The 17,360-nt window shown below is 44.3% G+C and overlaps 1 protein-coding gene across 2 annotated transcripts in view; it reads right to left on the reverse strand.

Annotated features, from left to right (window-relative positions):
- Window positions 1-17,360, reverse strand: part of TGFB2 (transforming growth factor beta 2) — an 81,601-nt gene that overhangs the window by 51,006 nt on the left and 13,235 nt on the right. Inside the window, exon 2 of one of the 2 annotated variants that reach the window (XM_036874321.1) lies at window positions 14,248-14,331. The exons of the other annotated variant lie outside the window; for it this stretch is intronic. Within the exon in view, the coding sequence (XP_036730216.1) occupies window positions 14,248-14,331 (84 nt within the window). The remainder of the gene's footprint in view (window positions 1-14,247; window positions 14,332-17,360) is intronic. 2 annotated transcript variants of the gene reach the window in all.

The raw sequence follows: 17,360 nt of genomic DNA on the forward strand, positions 1-17,360 counted from the left end.
AATAACAATATGTTATTTACTAGCTCTGCTTATTGACACGCAGGGTTCAGTTCAGACTGTCTGGAACTTGGCCTCCAGGCCCTTCTCAAAATTTAGGAACCCCACAGAGAGCTGTCCTTGTCCAGAGTTTCAGGATGGGGTTTTGTTTGTAATCTTGGCACTGGCGCCTGATGAAGAAGACATCGTGCTGTAACACGAGGAGATTTAAGGTTTGGGACTCAGCAGACCCAGATTCTGATTTGGCTTTGCCACGTAAAAGCTGGCCCTGGGCACATCTCTTAACCTTTCTAGGCCTCAGTTTCCTCATCTGTAAAATGTGAGGAACACCTTCCTGGCAGGGAGGTTGGGAAGGTCAGAGGAAATGAGAATCAAGAGAGGCTACAGGGAACGATTCAGCCCCACGTGGCCACCATCATCCTTTGCTCTAAACCAGCTTTACTAAAGTAAAAGTAAAGATAGACCTTGGAACAGAGCTAGCTATGTGGCAATCCAGTTAATTCTCGAAACCGCACTTTGCCCGTCTCTAAAATGGGGGACGAGACAGCATCTATCGCCTAGAGATGTGAGGATAAACTAGGACTGTGAAAGCAAAAGCACTCAGTGCTGTGAGTTTGATGGGTACCCCAACGGCGTAGCTTCTGTTATTTTTTCCTAGAGTCCCAGTTGCCAGCAAAAGGCAGACCTCTGTTCATCTGCCCAGCTCCCTGGTCATTCAGGGATGCCTCTGCACACGGACCTCCCTTCCCAGCAGCCGCAGACTCCCCTACTCAGGGCAGCTCTGCTCTCCATCTCCAGATGAAGCGAAAATCTGGTAAATATTACACGTACAAGGTAACAGGTCTGGAATGCTCGGCATCCCAGGCGGAGCACAGTTGCTTTTTGGCAGCCAGACACATATAGGCTGCAGCCCAGGGCCAAGCTACATTTGGCTGCTTTGTGCAATTCAAATAAAGATATTAAAAATCCTCCAACTCTCTAAACGTGTGTACTGTTTGCTCATCAAAGGGGTTCGTTTAAGAAAGTCACCTGAAGGGAACCTGGCGTGTTGACTGCTCTTTTCAGTTTAGACCCTAAGGAACACTGTGTGTATACGTACTGCATAGGTTTCTCATACGTAAATGGTTTCTATATTTTACGCCAGGTGGACTCTACTTTCAGAGTGCACTGCCTTTCCCCAAACAAACAGGCCTAAGCAGTTTTCATTCTGGAGTTATGCCCTTAACCATTACACCACGTTGCTGCTTCTGTGTCACGTGATCGCTCAAACTTCAATTCATGGGAGCGAGTCATGATGACAGTGGCAAATATGGGAGGTGGGGTGCCTTGGCTCTTCCACCTATTAGCTATTGATCTTGGGAGTGATTTAATCTATCTCTGTGCCTTGGTTTCCTCCTATGGGAAATGGAAAAAAATAATAATGCCTATCCATTATTGCCAGGATCAAATGAGTCAATATCCCTAAATGCTTAGGAGGGTACCTGGGGTAGAGGAAGCACTACATCAGTGTAAGTAATAAATGTTTTTATTATAAATATTATTCTTGTCGCTGTTGTCATTGTTGTTATGGACCAAACACCAAGTGTGAATAAAAGAAACTAGATACAGGTCCTTAGCAAAGGGTAACTGGTTCCCCCAGTAAGTAAAATAAGTGTAGTTAGACATATTTAGGTCCACCTTTCTCTCTATTAACTAGAAGCAAGTAGTGGAAAGTGGTAAAATTAGATTATATCACAGCCAGTGACTTAAACTTTGGCCTTCACTGATTCAGAGGTCAGGACTGAACTTCCCTCGGTTAAGCACACAGAAAGGACACCGTTTTCAACTGGCTTCATCTCACTCTCCAAATATCTAACCTCAGAACTTTTAAATAAAACCTCCACCCAAATGGCAACTTCGAGAAAAAATATCAAAGCAGACTTTGAGCGGGAACAAAGAAAGGGGCACCATTTTCCTAAGAGTAAAGAAAACGGAGCACATTCTCTTGGTTTGCTTTGACAATTAAAGGTGATCGGGAGGCCCGATTTCCCCTGTGGGTGATGGAAGGTCAAGGACTTCCGGGATGACAGCTCAAGTCTGCTGGCAGACACCCTTCTTGCTTCGCCGGCCTGGGAATGCACTGCTCCAGCAGGTAACGAACGGCCAAGTCCAAACAGCAAGCCGGCGACAGCTGTCTCTGTCCTTTGCGCACCTGTCTGGCTCCCACCCTCCTTTCCTCCCCTCCCCTCTGCATTCACAACCCCTGCTGCTGCCTCAGGCCCCTTGTGTGTAACAGCAAGAAGGAAAAAACACTACAAGATACAGAAGGAATTAAAACGAAGGAGGTGATGGCCAGGGTGGGCCTCAAGATTCACTTTACAGAGGATACAGGAGGAGGCCAGTTGTATCAGTAAGAGAAAGGACAAGATTTCTTACTCAGTAAGGCCTTCTGGGACCTCAGGCCACATCCTCTGGAGACATCTATTCTGTGTACCCATGACCCTGGGCAGAGTTCCTCTCTGGCCACAGTCACCCAAGGCACAGGACAGGACGGGGCTCCCCGGGGGTCAGGAGTGGGGCAAGCTAGACAACACGAGGGGCAGGCAAGCGGCACAAGAGTGGGCCTTTCTGTTCTTTGTACTTGAACAGGCGTAAGCCTCTCTCAATACAGAGTCTATGGGGGGCGGGGGAGTGAGCAGTAGACTGAAAGAATCACAGTGCTGATTGGGGGTGGGGTTGGTCGGCAGGGATGTCCTTGTGGTTAACCACATTTTACTGGGCTTTTTTATTGATTGCAGTTGTATTGAAAGAGACATGACTCAGACATACCGTATCCGAAGCCACGTAAAGCACTGGGCTCTAATGGAATTTCAATGTATGAAAACGTCAAGAACTGTACTCTGAAATGTGAAAAGCTTTGCTGTCAACACAGACATCCCTTGCTTCTGTCCTTTAACAGCTGAAGGAGATGCTGACTGTCCTATTTCCCTTTTCATACCGAGGCTCTGGCTATTCACTGCTCAGGTACACATATCATTCTATGTACGATAGGGATCGATGTTTTAAAAAGTTGGCTTCGTTACCCAGTCACCTTGTCTTTGTGTTTCCATTGGCCTTGGCTTGTAAATATCATTCAGCAACTTTTTAATGGTTCTGCTTTGTGTAGGGCAGTGGGTATATCAATTTGTCTTCACAAATAGGCTATAAGCTGTTTGAGGGCAGGGATAATATAAGGATAACAATAAAAAGAAGAATGACAAAAGTAACACTACAAGTTTTGAGGGGCATGCCATCTGTCACATAGGCACCATGATTGTCCCATTTTGGTGGAAGCTAAAAAACCGAGGCTTAAAGAGGGCGTGTGCCCTGTCCAATGTTACATAACTAGAAATAGGGCGCCTCCACTTACACCTACGTTACGTGATCCCAGGGCCTTCCTCTCGGCTGTCTGTGCTGCCTCTTCTGGGGGGATCCACCCCTACTCTCCTCATTTTTATCCACCCGTGTGATTCAGGCAGCAAGCCCTTGAGGCAGTACATGCTCAGTGAATATTTACTGAATTAAATTGAATAAAACAGTATTTTCCACATCATTGTTTTCAGGGACAATCCAGGAAGGGATTAAAGTGAAATAACAATGGAGAGAGATGTACCACTTAGTTGTAGAAATAGTTACTAACACACAGAGTTCTTTTAGGCAGGTTCTGAAAGTTTTGAGCCCTCCTGATAAGACAAAGAATATCATTCTGCCTTATTTCCTTTTACCAATGTTTAACTGATATCTTCAGTATTATTTTCCTCTGACAGAAATTGGTACCACTTTAAATTTTTTCTTAGGCTTTAAAAAAATATATCACTTGCTCTTCTCAATGTATAACTCAATATTAAAAACATGGGTTGGAATTTCTGGTTTTCCTATAGTTCTCAGAATACAAAAGCAAGAAGGAGTCTTCACTGATCACCTTGAAATAAGTGAATGAATGAATGAATGAATAAAAAATATATTCATTCCCTACCACATGCAAGGCATTTTTATGTGTTAATTTCTTTTTTTTTTTAAAGTACCATTAACAAGCGTATTTTTAAAAATCAATTCTCATTTTAGAGAAAAGAAAAATGAGGTTCAGAGAGGGTAACTGGCTTGCCCAATATTTCACAGTCAGCATTTTACCCAGGATTCTCCTTTATGCAAAACCTGTATTTTCTTTCTATTATATCACAGACTAAGTGTCACCCTCAAGAGTCATCTTTGGCTCATGTATGAGTCACTTTCTTGGCTTATCAGTGGTAGGCTGGGATCAAAAAACCAAAGGTTGACATCCTCACAAAGTTGAAAGGAAGGGACCACCGTCTGTTATAACAAAGCAAAAGAAACAGAGAGGCCCATTATATGAACTCGTCTGTCTAGACAGATGACTAAACAGGGGTCCCCCCAGGGTTAGACTTAAATTTCCTCTGTTCAGCCTGTTGGATATTTAGCAAAAAAAAAAAAAAAAAGTGCTTAAAGGCTGTAGTACTAATCCAAGCCCTCCTACACTACCCAGAGAGTAGTTTAAAAGTTGTTTCAGTGCAGCCTGCATGTGTTAAAGTTTCAAGCAGAAATTGGATTGAAACAAGAAGAACCCTAAAAATACTTGTGCTGTCCGGCTGAGGACCCAAGAACACAGGCCCAACTGTCCCACTATAACTCCAGGGACAGCAGTTCGAACTCACAGAGGGAGCAAGGGTTGATCCAGGTATCCCCGCGGGACCATCCACAACAAGAATGCATCAAATATAGTCTTGGCTTTCATATGGGCTGGCAAGTAGCTTCACTCCTGTTCTTTCTGTGCCCCCGAGGACTCTGAATTTTTCCTAACTTATAACATGAAAAATGCTACTGACAGTAAAGAAGTCAGTATCCCTTCATGCAGGCTGAGAGATATAAACAGAGGTTGGTGATAATAAGATGTTTCTAATCCTATTGATATTGCTTTGCTTAGAGTACAAAAACTTCCCCCAGGTAGGAATTAGGAGCTGGCTAACAGACCAAGTGGCCCCATGGAGAAACTGGGAGCAGACCAGTGGACTAAGGCATCGCTCATTTCCCAAGAAGTCCTTAGCAATATGCAAGGTGCTATTTCTCTTATGGTCCATATTTGCAAAATTCACTCACTCCCACATTTAACAAATATTTATTGGCTGCCTTGATCTGCAACATTCCTTCATATGTATGCGGATACATACGAAGGCCTGGAACTGGAGATGGAATTTCTAGGGCCTTGGCCTGGAACCATTCTGATCTTTTAATAGGCATTAAAGGATTAATGCAGTAGTCTGAGCAAGAACTCAGATTTACTAGCCAAAAAAAAAAACCAAAAAAACCCCCAGAAAACAGTTGTTCCTATCTAGGGAGAAAAAAAAAGAAAAACACCAGGATTTTACACTGCACTGTCCAGTGATTATCCAGTGTGGACCAGAGAATCACATAAGGATGCACCATATTTCATACACGTTCATATAAGAAGCAACCATTTCCGTTCTTGAAACAGGGAACCCAGAGAATAAAGATGAGCTAAACTCGGAAGCCACTGCCTAATTCCAACACCTGTGTTCAAGCCCTTGGGTTCTGCTGCCTGCTTTGAATTTCCATAGGTTTTTAGGAGAGAAATACTGGATTTAAAAGAAAAAAAAAAAAGCATCCAAACATATCTTTTTTCCTTTTTCAGAAAAGAATGATCTCTTTAAAATACAGATACATATTATTCTCACTCAGTGAATTCTCCTTTTCTGACACCTCATCCCCTCGCCCCAAATATTCTTGTGTATATACTTAAGTTTATCGTCTTAGGGGAGCGATTAGTTGGAGCTTTGGAACCAGACAGACCAAGTTCAAGTTCTGGCTCTGCCACTTATTAGCTGTGTGACTGTGGGGAAATTACATGATGTCTGTAAGTCTCAGTTTCCTTATCTGTAAAACTGAGAATAACAGTAGTGTTTATCCTATAGGGCTAATAGAGAAAGATTAGTGCATTGCCGAACATAAGTATTCAATAACTAATGGCTATCGGTATCATTATTATTCATCTTATTATTACTAAAGCCAGAATCCACCCTTTTTATCTATCAATACCCCCAAGCAGGTATATGCCTTTCCTTCATGCAGAAGTTCGCTCATATTAGAACATGGATAGCTAGACAGAAAATCATAGTAGTGAAAGTTATGTAAACCCCCAAAACAGAGGTTCTCAGACCTGGCTGCACATTAGAATGCCCTGGGAAGCTTTTTAAAACTAAAGATGCCAGATCCCACCCCAGACCAACTGACTCCAAATTTCTGGAGGTGGACCTCAGCCTGAATGTATGTTAAATATCTCCCAGGTGATTCTCATGCCCAGTGAGGTTGAGAATCCCAGCACTAGAACACCCAAGTAGAGACCACAGCCCTGAAGGTCAACGCTTCCAATAAAGGATCTGAGTGCTTTGATTTCTGAAGCCCAAGTTCAAGTCTTTGCCATGGTCCCAGCATACCTGTGGGTGAGCTGGTCTTGGTGCTTCCCCTGTTTAGTTTCTGAAAACCAGTCTGCTCTCTCCCTAACAATAACACTTGAGTAAACCATCCCTGAAGCCACAGTGGCCGCAGTTCCCGCAGGGAGCTGCCCTCCCGCTCTCCTGCCTACACACAATGGACGAGGTAAGTAGCAGCCTTGAGAAAACAAGCAACGCAGACCAGGAAAACAGAGAAGCAACCCCTGCCGTGCCTGTGAACACAGACGAATCAGCTCCGCTTCAGAGCAAAGATACAATCCAACTGAAGATTAGAAAAATGTGGTCTGACCGTTTGGATTTCACAAGGATCCAAAACCAATTTTAAAGTCCAGTCGGTGGACAAAGTTCACATTCAGCAAAACAGCTCCAGTGGTTGCATCATCCACACAACAGGGCAATTCAGAAATACAGATGTCCAGCCAGGGGCAAAACAATGCTTTCCTTTTTTTCTGCTCTTTCCCACCGCTGACCCCAAGAGCAGGATGGAAAAGCTCAGCATCTGCTGCTACTAAGAATAGGCTGCGGAGATGACGATGAACTTGAAAGCACGGAGTTACCCAGCATGCTCAGGGGGCGCTCAGAGGGTATCGATGCCTGCCCCTGGGTTGAGAGTGGTACAGAAGATGCCTCAAGCCAGGCGGGGTCATTCTCTGGTTTTCTCACTGGACACAGCAAGAAGGAGCCTGAATCTAAGGCATCGACCCGATAGGTCACTGTCAGGAGACCAAGGTTCAGGTTAGACAGAATTCTAGACAACCACATGGTACACGATGTTTAAATCAATTGGCGTGGAACTCACACAAGAGAGATAAGAAACGGGAAAGTCACGGTTCCTCTAGTAAACAGTTAAGCATCTTCAAACTTATAGTCTCATGGAAACTTAGCCTGGATCCTTACTGTGAAGAACATTTACCAGATATTGCTGGGCATGTGAGGACCACAGTGGCAACCTGAGACCCTAAGGCTAAGGGATCGGAGTACATGCTTTGGAGGTAAGCCTGAGCTTCCCTGACATACATAAATTTCACATAACACATCAGGACTTGCTTCCTAAACCTAGTACTACCAACTGTGCCTCTGACACCAAATAAACTTGTCTCGGTTGGAGGAACAAGTCATACATAAAAATGGAGGAGAAGGACATTGATGTCTGTCTTATAAAGCCAACCTACTAATTATTCAGTAAATACCCATTATAAAGCTCCTCATAATTCAACAGATAAAGCAATAGTGTGGCTCCAGCCAAGCTATACCCACAACATAGACAGTTTTTAACATGGGTGAAATCTTTGTCTTTCCCCAACTCCTCCACCTACACTGTGGTAGACCGTACCATTTTGGTCCAAATGTGGTCTGTCCCTCTCCCCTGGGCCCACGGCCACATGGACCCTTTCTTGTGTCTCTTCCTGTCCTACTGAAATCAGGCTTGGCCAATTGAATGGGGTGGGGATAACTGTCACATCTCCTGAGGTCCAGCCAGGAGGTCAGCATGCCCGGGTTAGATGCTGCTCCCTCAGCCTGTGGCCTGCAATGAAGATGTCATAGAGCAGACCTACAGCCAACCCACAAATCCCCAGCATATGAGTGAGGGATCAATCGTTGTGATATGCATTTGAGATGAAGAAGAAAAGCTCTAGTGACTTTCAGCTTGTAAAATAATGTTATATTCCAGAGTCCCATTACACAACAGCACATCGTGGTGTAATGGATTTTATACACCATGGGTCCATTGTGTCTCCTGAATGTAACAATTTTGAATAACAAATACTTGATATAATGATCTTGCCCTATTCTCCAGCCTCAGTATTTCACAGCGGGTCTCCTGTAGGAATACATCCAATTTCTCAAAGACTACACTAAGTTCTTCTGCTGTCTCATGATTCATCAAGATGGTAGTCATGCGAGCTCACAGAGGAATAAAACGACATGAAAGGGCAAATCTTCTCCTTCCAGAAAACTGAAGCAGCTTCCTAGGGCTACTGGATGACTGCCAAACGATCATCCCAAAGGCCAACTTTTCAAGCAGCAAATACCACCTTCCCCAAGAAGGCTTCCTTGACCTCTCTCAAGCAAGTTCAGCAATTCTTCTGCCCTCTCAGACCCTCACTAATAATCAATCACATGGTGTTAGCTTCTCGGTTTGGTTTGGTTGGTTGGCCTGCCTGAGCTCCTCAGTAAGTTGTAGTTCTCCTGAAGTCGGGGGCTATGCTCTATTCCTCCATCCAACGGCGACTTCACCCAGCACCTGCATGCACTATAGACTCGGTAGACATGTCTTATACAGATGGATGAAGGAGTCAAACTGACATCCCAGTGTAAAGTCTTGCTGTTGAAGACTTAAAAATTAGAATTCAAAGTCTCATCCAAGAGAAATGCTTTTTGACTGATAAGGGACATAGTCTTACAAATTCCCTGGCTTATGACCTCATTTCAAAGTTTAGGCAAAGGCATCAGGCACAGCTGGACAGGTCCAAAGACCCTTCCAAGCCCAACTTTTCACTTCCCACAGGGAGAGATAGTTTGTCATTCTCCGAGGCCAACCACGGTCACCTATGAGTTTAGTGCCTTGTGTCCCCGGTCACTGAATCAAGGGTGGCCGTGACTAGGCAGTACAGCAAGTACAGCCTCCAACAGCTGCCATTCTACACTTGTCAGCACAAGATGGGAGACCCAAGAGGCTATTTTCATACACAGAAGGGGGTAAAGATAGCTTCTTTCCCGAAAGGAAGGGGGTGGGTTGCCAATAACTCAAGAGTATTCATTTAAAACAATAAAAAATTAAAAAAAAAAACAACCAAAAACCATATTCTACATACAGAAACCACTTGTAGCCTGCCTATCACATTATCTGCTAAAGAAAGAACTCAGCACAAGGGAGATCTGGTTGAAGTTCTTGGTGCAGCTTCACCACAACATAGACAGTTTTTAACATGGGTGAAATCTTTGTCTTTCCCCAACAGAAATGCAGCTGTGAAGTGCCTTTCCCATGCATTGCCAAGTCCACCTCACTGGGCTTCGTACTCCTCCTTGGTCACCTATTCTCAATTGCACTATTCTCAATTTAACCACAGGAACCCCTGGGCTAGAACCACCCTTCTCCCCATTTTATGCAGAGGAAAAGCCCCAGGCTTTACAGTGGCCTCCAAGGCCCTACCTGACCCATCATTAACTCTCTAATCTCATCTCCTAGGATACTTTTGATCATCCTTGAGTGTGGAAGGAACGGTACCCACTGCTCCCTCTGCCAGAAATGCTCTTCTCCACATTGTCTCAGGCTGTCCTACGCCCTCCTTCCAGTCTCTGCTTCCATGTCACCCTCTCAATGAGCCCTTCCACGCCCAGCCTACTTCAAATCGTAACTCACCTCCCCATTCCTCCAACGCTGCTTTTCTCCCCTATCGCATTGATCAAATTCTACCATTCTTATCTTGTCTTTTGAACTAATTGTCTATCTTCTTTCTCCAAAATGTGAAGCTCTCCCAGGGCAAAGTTTTCTGCTGTTTTATTCACTGATGACATCAATAGTGCCTAGATGGAGGCCTATTACATAGCGGACAATGAACACTGTGGAGTGAAAGGCAGTATCGTAAGAATGCCTTATCTTTACCTCTGTCTTCCCACGATCTCTGCATGCATTTGCCGTTTATCTTAAAACTCGATCTATATTTGTAGTGCATGTAGAGACCTTTTAATGGAAGGCTTGCTGGGAAGTAGAATGAATATGACCAGTCATTCTTTTCCTACTTCAATAGAAAAATGCTTTTTTCCCATTGTTTAAGTCTGCAAAGTGATAAGAGTTCTTATAATATTAATATTTTAAACTTCATGTTTTCTAGTGGTTATTAAGCGTGACCAGTATAATCCTAGGGTGGCTATAAAGTAACCACTGTAGTTAGTGCCTCTTCCTCTGGTGTTAGCTGACTGTTACATTTACCCTTCACCACACAGCAAACAACCTACTTCTCAAACTGGTAGAAATAACAGAGAAATCACTTGGGGCACAAGGACACTTTCTGGGCATGTTTATAAAAAAAAGAATAATAATTTTTTTTTTGGTTTAGTGATACAGACCATGTAGAAGAACTGGCTGCTTCTTTAGTTGGATGGTCAAAAACACTACATAATATCCACACTGTATGGCTGGAATCAAAATACTGGATGGTTCCAAAACAACATCAAAATAACAGGAGGTCTAGGGTTGCACAAAGAAAATACCAAGTAATTTATCATTAACTTTTTCTTTTTAATATATGGGTCAGATTTTCACCTGCTCGAATACCTCTGGTTGAAAAAAAAAAAACAAACCACTATTTGGAAAGAGAAAACTGCAGTTACTTGTGGCTGAGTTTGGCTGAGAGAGTAGAGTTTACATTCCATTGTTGGTGAGATCCTTACCCCATGGAATGTCTCAGAACAGGATTCAGGCCACGAAGAGGTCAGCAGTGCTTTGACCAAACACTACCTCAGCGAATTAAACATTATACATTGACTAAGACATTATAAATTATGCATCACTTACACATTATACATTAGTTTTGAAACTCCCCTTCCCAATCCACACTTGAATGGAGGCGTTCACGCCCGTACATAACATCCCAACTAGGCGTCCACCCGCCGTGTGATCACTTGCTTGCACATTCAGGGCCTCCTCTGTGGTGAATGGTGAGCAGGGGTTGTGTGTGAGAAGTGTAATTAGCCACAGATCCCCCTTGATATCTGCATGCATTTGGGGACATGGAGAGGACAGGGTGAAAACTCAGCCACGCTGTGGATTCAGGGTCTCACACTTGCAGGACCAGCTGATCAAACAGAGGCCCCACTGGATCTGCATCCTTCAAGCTGAAGGACTTCGAGTAAACAGACCAGCAGAATGAGAGCATCCTCACCTCAGTGAGGCCGGGCTCACCTGTGCTGCCTCTTAAAGGTACAGACTCTTCAGCTCCACCCACCCCAGTGATTCTGACTCCGCAGGCCTGAGATAGGTCAGGGAATCTGCTTTTGATGGCCCTTCGGGACATACACACGCAGGCCACACTTTGAGAAGCCCATCTTTAAATCTGAACCAAGCTGACAAAAAGCATTGCGCTCAGTAAATACTTGAAGAACGAAGCTGAATTTCCCTTCATGACTTCTAACCCATTTCTTCACAGAGAGACCGTCTCGACTGCTTATCTTCTGGATTCTTCTATCGCAGGAGAAAAACCTTCAGGCAGGCTCACCTCATCCTAACCTACCTTTTTGGGGAGAGTGAACTTAAAGGGAGAAAACTTACGCAGCGGCCACATGGGCTGTGAGGAGCAGGGACTGTTTCTTCCTCCAGGGGATTTGATGTAAAGCTGATGAAGCAGCAGCGCGGCCAGTCCAAGCATGGGTGTCAGGACACATAGCGATAACTACACCCAGGTTAGAGACGGAGGGAGGAAAGCCAGAGGCGCCACGGGCCCGGCACTCCCTGCGGCCACTCCCAACATCTCCTTGGAATGGAGAGGCGGTTCACACAAGGTGACAGGGACGGCCCTCGAGCCCTTGGCACGAGCCAGGCTCCACTTAACGAGTGTTCAGAATCACAGTCAGCATGGAGAAATTCACCCTGACCCTGGACGCCTGCCCCTTGGCATCCGCTCACTTACATTTTTACTCAATTACTATTTCTAAGAACAGAGACAAAAAAAAAAAAAAATGCAGAGCCCCACCGCTCAGCAGTCTTGAATGGAAGGTCTGGAAGGGTCCACAGGGTTTCCTCCCAGGAGGGAAGCTGGGTGGGGAGGGAGAGGCTCCCACCGTAGGGAATCTGTGCGTCTCTCTCCCCCATCCTGGCCACACCCTCCGAGACACTCCTGATTTTCCCAGACTCAGGAGGGGCAGGGTGGGTTTCCAGTGTTTTTTCACCAAAGAAAGAGGGAAGCTTGCAGCGATTAAATGACCGAAAATAACCCCGAGGGAGAAGGCGTGTCTAAGGCCAAAAGCTAGGGTAGGCCTCTCCACTTGTGTCCTATGGGAAGAAAACATGAAAAGGAAATGAATCCAAAGTGGTAGGTAAGAGAATTATGAAATGAATGGGATGGGATTCCAAAGGGAAAGCAAAAGGAAGGGCAAAAAAATTAAAAATAAAATAAAAAAAGTTTGGGGTCTGTGTGGTGGAGGGCACCAGGGCCGGACCTGAATTCAGATTTTGGCTCTGCCCCTTTTGCTAGCTCAATGACCAAGGACAAGGTATTCACCTCTCCAAGCCACAGTTTCCTGTGGGGAAAAATGGGGATGTCACACTCGCCCTCCCCACCTCCTGCCCACCCAGGATGACGTGCCTTAAATACCAGGGACGTAGTGGGTAGTCAACAAATGTTTTCCTTCTCTCATCCCTTTCCCTTGTCTTTTCCAAAATGTTGGTGAGACCAAAAAAAAAAAAAAAAAAAAATCAGACAATTAACTCCTTGGTTTAGACAGTGAAATAAAAAAATACACATTTAGGGACGGAAAACCAAATATAATCTGCCTCAAAAAAGGGAACTTTAAAAGCATGGATCAAGCCATTCACTCTTTATTCACATGCTAGCTTCTAGCCACTCTGAGGCCTTCTGTACTAAAATAAATGTATATTCTCAATAGAATCAGTTTTGTTTTTCTTTCTTTTTTTTTTCTTAGGAAAGCCCAGCTTAGGCCACTGTAAATAAACGATTTCATTTCTTGATTCCTTGATTCCTAAGAAGCAAGGTTAGGCAATGGTAAAGTCCACAGTAGGATAACCCAGTGAGTCAGACATCTACTGGGGTAATAAAAACATTTCTCTTGTCCTTATTTGGGACCTCCACCTGCATTTAGAATCAACATAATCCACGCTTCGTCAGGGCCTCAAAAGTGCAGCGGGAACCAATGCCAGGGTGGCGAGTCCATTTCCTCCCTTCCTGAATGGATCAGGGTACAACCTGGGCCAGAGTTCTTGAGTGTCAGGATCATCTAAGACCTATTCTTTGCTGTGGTCTCATGGCCCAGCATATAATAAAAGATGGCACTCAATCAAAGCTGGCTGAATTTATTAATGTTCCAAATCAGAAAGGGGTGAGACCTCCGGCTTCGGTGGCCCCCAATCTAACACGTGGCCCTAGCTCCGGGGAGTCTGCACTTGTTCTGAGAGTCAGGGCGAAGTGGCAAGCTCCCAGGTTCAGTCAACTGAAGCCTTGACCATGACCACCGCATTCTCTCATGCAACCCATTAATGGCAACATAAAGGTCACAATGATCAGCATATGTTTCCCACAGGCCTCCCTCTAGAACTTCAAAGGAGAGAAAATCTCCTTCTTCCCTTTCAGTTCAGTACCAGAAACATTCATTGAGCCACTGCTATGTGCCAGAAACAAGAACATAGATTCAAATAAGACACCAAAAAAGGACCCTTGACATTCTGGCCATACCATTCAACCCTCCAGAGAGTATCCACCCAGGGGGTCAAGAGATCAATCTGTCCAATCACTCGGTAATCCCTGGATCACACACATCTCATAGACCCACAATCCATTCTTCCCCATACTGCAATCAAGTCATCATATCACTTCAAAGCATTCATGAGTCTTTCTCATAGAAACTCTGACTATAAAACTGGGGGGCACCTGTGTGACTGTCCAGCTACAAGGCTGCACTTCGGAATTCTATTTTGCCTCTGACAAGCTCCCCCCAGGAGGCAAACACTACAGATGGGCCAGCTATCACTACGGCAAATGAGGTATATAAAGCAGACGAGTGTACTCACCAAGGTACCCACAGAGCACCTGGGGCTGTCTGGAGCACAAGCTGCCCACTGAGCCAGAGGGTGTTGTAACAACTGGGCAGACAGCTAGGAGTTTTAAAAAGTACAGTCATTAGCTATTTTACTGAGGAGAAGCCTTGTACAGAGCTATACAAAGATTCAACGCAGAAGAGGGACTCAATGAACGTACTTATCATTCCCCCAGAAATAGAAGGTCCCCCCTACTCAGGGCCAGGGGACTAGGCAGGAGGGATCTCTGGGGGATTGTGGATTCTCGCCCCAGATCTTTTGGCATCCCTTAACCAGCAGTCAGGCTCCTGAATCCAGCGTTCCCTTTAACACATTCTAGTGTTAGAATAGCAATGTACAATTTATATACTGAAATGGTAAAAATATATACCTTGACTTATATTAAAGATGAATAAGAAAGGCCTTGACCTCTTTGACAAAAGACAGACTCCCTATTAAGAGTAAAACTCTGATTTTTGTTTGGTTGGCCTCGATTTCAGTTTTCTTAAAACCACCTGTCATCATTTCTAACCTGCACATGAAAACTCCTTCTCCAGTGATCAAAAATTCAAGTGTATATTGCTTTGGGGCTGCTTAGCTGCAGTTTAAAAATCTACGGCTCCTTGGAATGTATTAAAATATCTTCCGTGATAGTTTTGACATCCTGAAATTCTGAACTTTGCTTTTTTTAAAGTAAAGGTAGCAACTAGATCTTGTATATTGCCCACCATATTCTTGCAAACGAAAATACACCAAAAAATACCTCCAACTAAAAACACTGCTGAGTGTTCAAAGGCTATCCTATCTGTGATAGAGGCAATAATAAATATCAGATTTTTGCATGAGAAGATGTAGACGGACACCCTGCTCTGTCATTAGTTTCCTGGGACTCTCTGGACAAGCGCCTTGATGTACCCAAGCCTCTGCTGCTATAAAATGAAACTGACATCATGCTATCCCTGAGGGTTTTTGAAAGACTGAAGTGAGATATTTAAAAGAAACTGAGAAATAAAAGGTGCTCAAGGGATGTAATAATATTAGTTATCTAACTCATTTGATAAACTCCTGACGGCCTTCTAGGTCTGCATGAATATACTTAAAATCCATGCACCTTCCATTCACCTAGGGCACGTCTTCTAGAAGTAGCACGGCCACTATTTATACCTGACTTGAAAACTTCTTTGGACAAAAGACAAAAAGGTCTTGCGGATTCCCTCCCACCCCATACGCACCTCACTCCCTTTTTTTTTTTTGCCAGATTTGTACTTTTATCTCTCAATTTTAAAACAGATAAGGAAGACTTTTTCCATGCCCTGTAGCTTACCATCTCCAACATTCAGCCCACTAACAAGATCCCAGGGACCTATATTCACACTTGTGTGGATTCCACCTTCCAGTCAAAACCCTCTTTAATTGAGATGTGGGACCTGCATGGCCTGAATGGCCTGGAAGACGAAGGCCCAACACCCAGGTCTTGGTAACACGCTGCTATCATGTTGCCACCATATGCTGTTACCAGCTGACATCTGCTCACACATGTTCTCACCAATAAGCAACCATGTTGTTTATTTTTAGAGCCCTCTCCACAGCCTCACAGAGAGAAAGTTCCCTCCCATCACCCGTCAGCAAAGACAGGAAGCTACAGACTGGGTATAAACTGTTTGTCACAAGATCAGCAAGGCACACAACGTCTTCTCATTCAGATCTGACCTCTAAAAAGAGATGCTGAAAGTTATCTTCAATAAAAATCTCAAGGAACGGAACCAGAGACAGGCAAGGTACGCAAAAAGCATCGCTTGGTTAGCAATGCTTTCTCTTCAGACTAGGGCCCTGTGCATTTCTTGGGGGGATTTCACTCCTTTTCCTGGGAAACAGCACCTTCTTCAGGCCAGTGGGTGTTGTGGTGCCAAAGAGGGATGCTTCTATTACCGGAATCCAGAGCCCTGAAATCGCCCCAGGTCACTGGGGTCAAACGAAGTCTGTGGGGAAACAAGGCAAGCTAACTGTCATCATTTGTCGTTTCCAACTTGAAGTCCTCAAGTATGCACCTTTGGTTTACTCTCTCTCCGCCATCAAGCTACAGCATTAAAATGCTTTCTTTCCTCCCCTTCCTTTTTCTGTTTGTTTGTTTGTTTGGTTGGTTGGTTTTTAAGCAGGGCCAAAGCACAGGCTGCTCTGGTGCTGATCCAGTGCCTCTGAAGTTAAGCCCGTGAACTGTGTGGAGAGATAAATGATGCGAATAGGGATGATTTCGGCCAAAGAAAGTAACTGTTAGTTTTCGTAAAAATCAACTTTCAACATCTATGTGTTTGAAGTGGCACTGTGGTATGCATAAACTTTTTCAGATCAGTAAGGTTTGGCGTCCATGTGAAATGCTTTTTAAAAGATGAAACCCTATGAAAAATCTGAGACATGAATAGTCCTAGAGAAATTAAAATGTTGAGAATTACCTGGGCACTCAGTCATGAATAATGGGGTACTCGTATGGCTCACGTAAGTCAAAAGAGAAAAACAGTCCTGGAATTAAAATTTTGCATGGGGCATTTACAAAATAACTAAGAAACAATGAAGCTAATTATAAAAGTGTTGGGACTCATTTTTGCCTGTGATGACACAGCTAAGAAATAAAGCAACAAAACCCAAATACACAGTGTTTCCAGAGTGAGTTTCTGAACTACCTGCTTGGGAATCACCTGGCCTTCTTGTCAAGAGGCAGTTATCTGGAGCTCCCCTCAAAACTACGGGATAATAATCTTGGGAATTCCCTGGCGGTCCAGTGGTTAGGACTCCGCGCTCTCACCGCCGAGGGCCCGGGTTCAATCCCTGGTCGGGGAACTAAGGTCCCGCAAGCAGCGCAGCGCGGCCAAGCAAAACAAAACAAACAAACAAAAACTACTGAATAATAATCTGGATGGAGGGTAGCAGGCAAAGGTTTGGGAATCTGCACATAGCACTCCAGGTAATTCTTTTGCTTGGTAAAATTCAAGAAGCACTGGTGTAGGCTTTTGTGACTTAGAGGTTAGAAAGGCCTTTTACAAAAAGCTCGTTTGACCTCAACACAACCCAACCAGATGGATCACAGAGAAACCTTTCTCTCCTAAGAGCTG

This window comes from Balaenoptera musculus, chromosome 1, assembly GCF_009873245.2.
Source record: "Balaenoptera musculus isolate JJ_BM4_2016_0621 chromosome 1, mBalMus1.pri.v3, whole genome shotgun sequence".
Classification (NCBI taxonomy): Eukaryota; Metazoa; Chordata; class Mammalia; order Artiodactyla; family Balaenopteridae; genus Balaenoptera; species Balaenoptera musculus.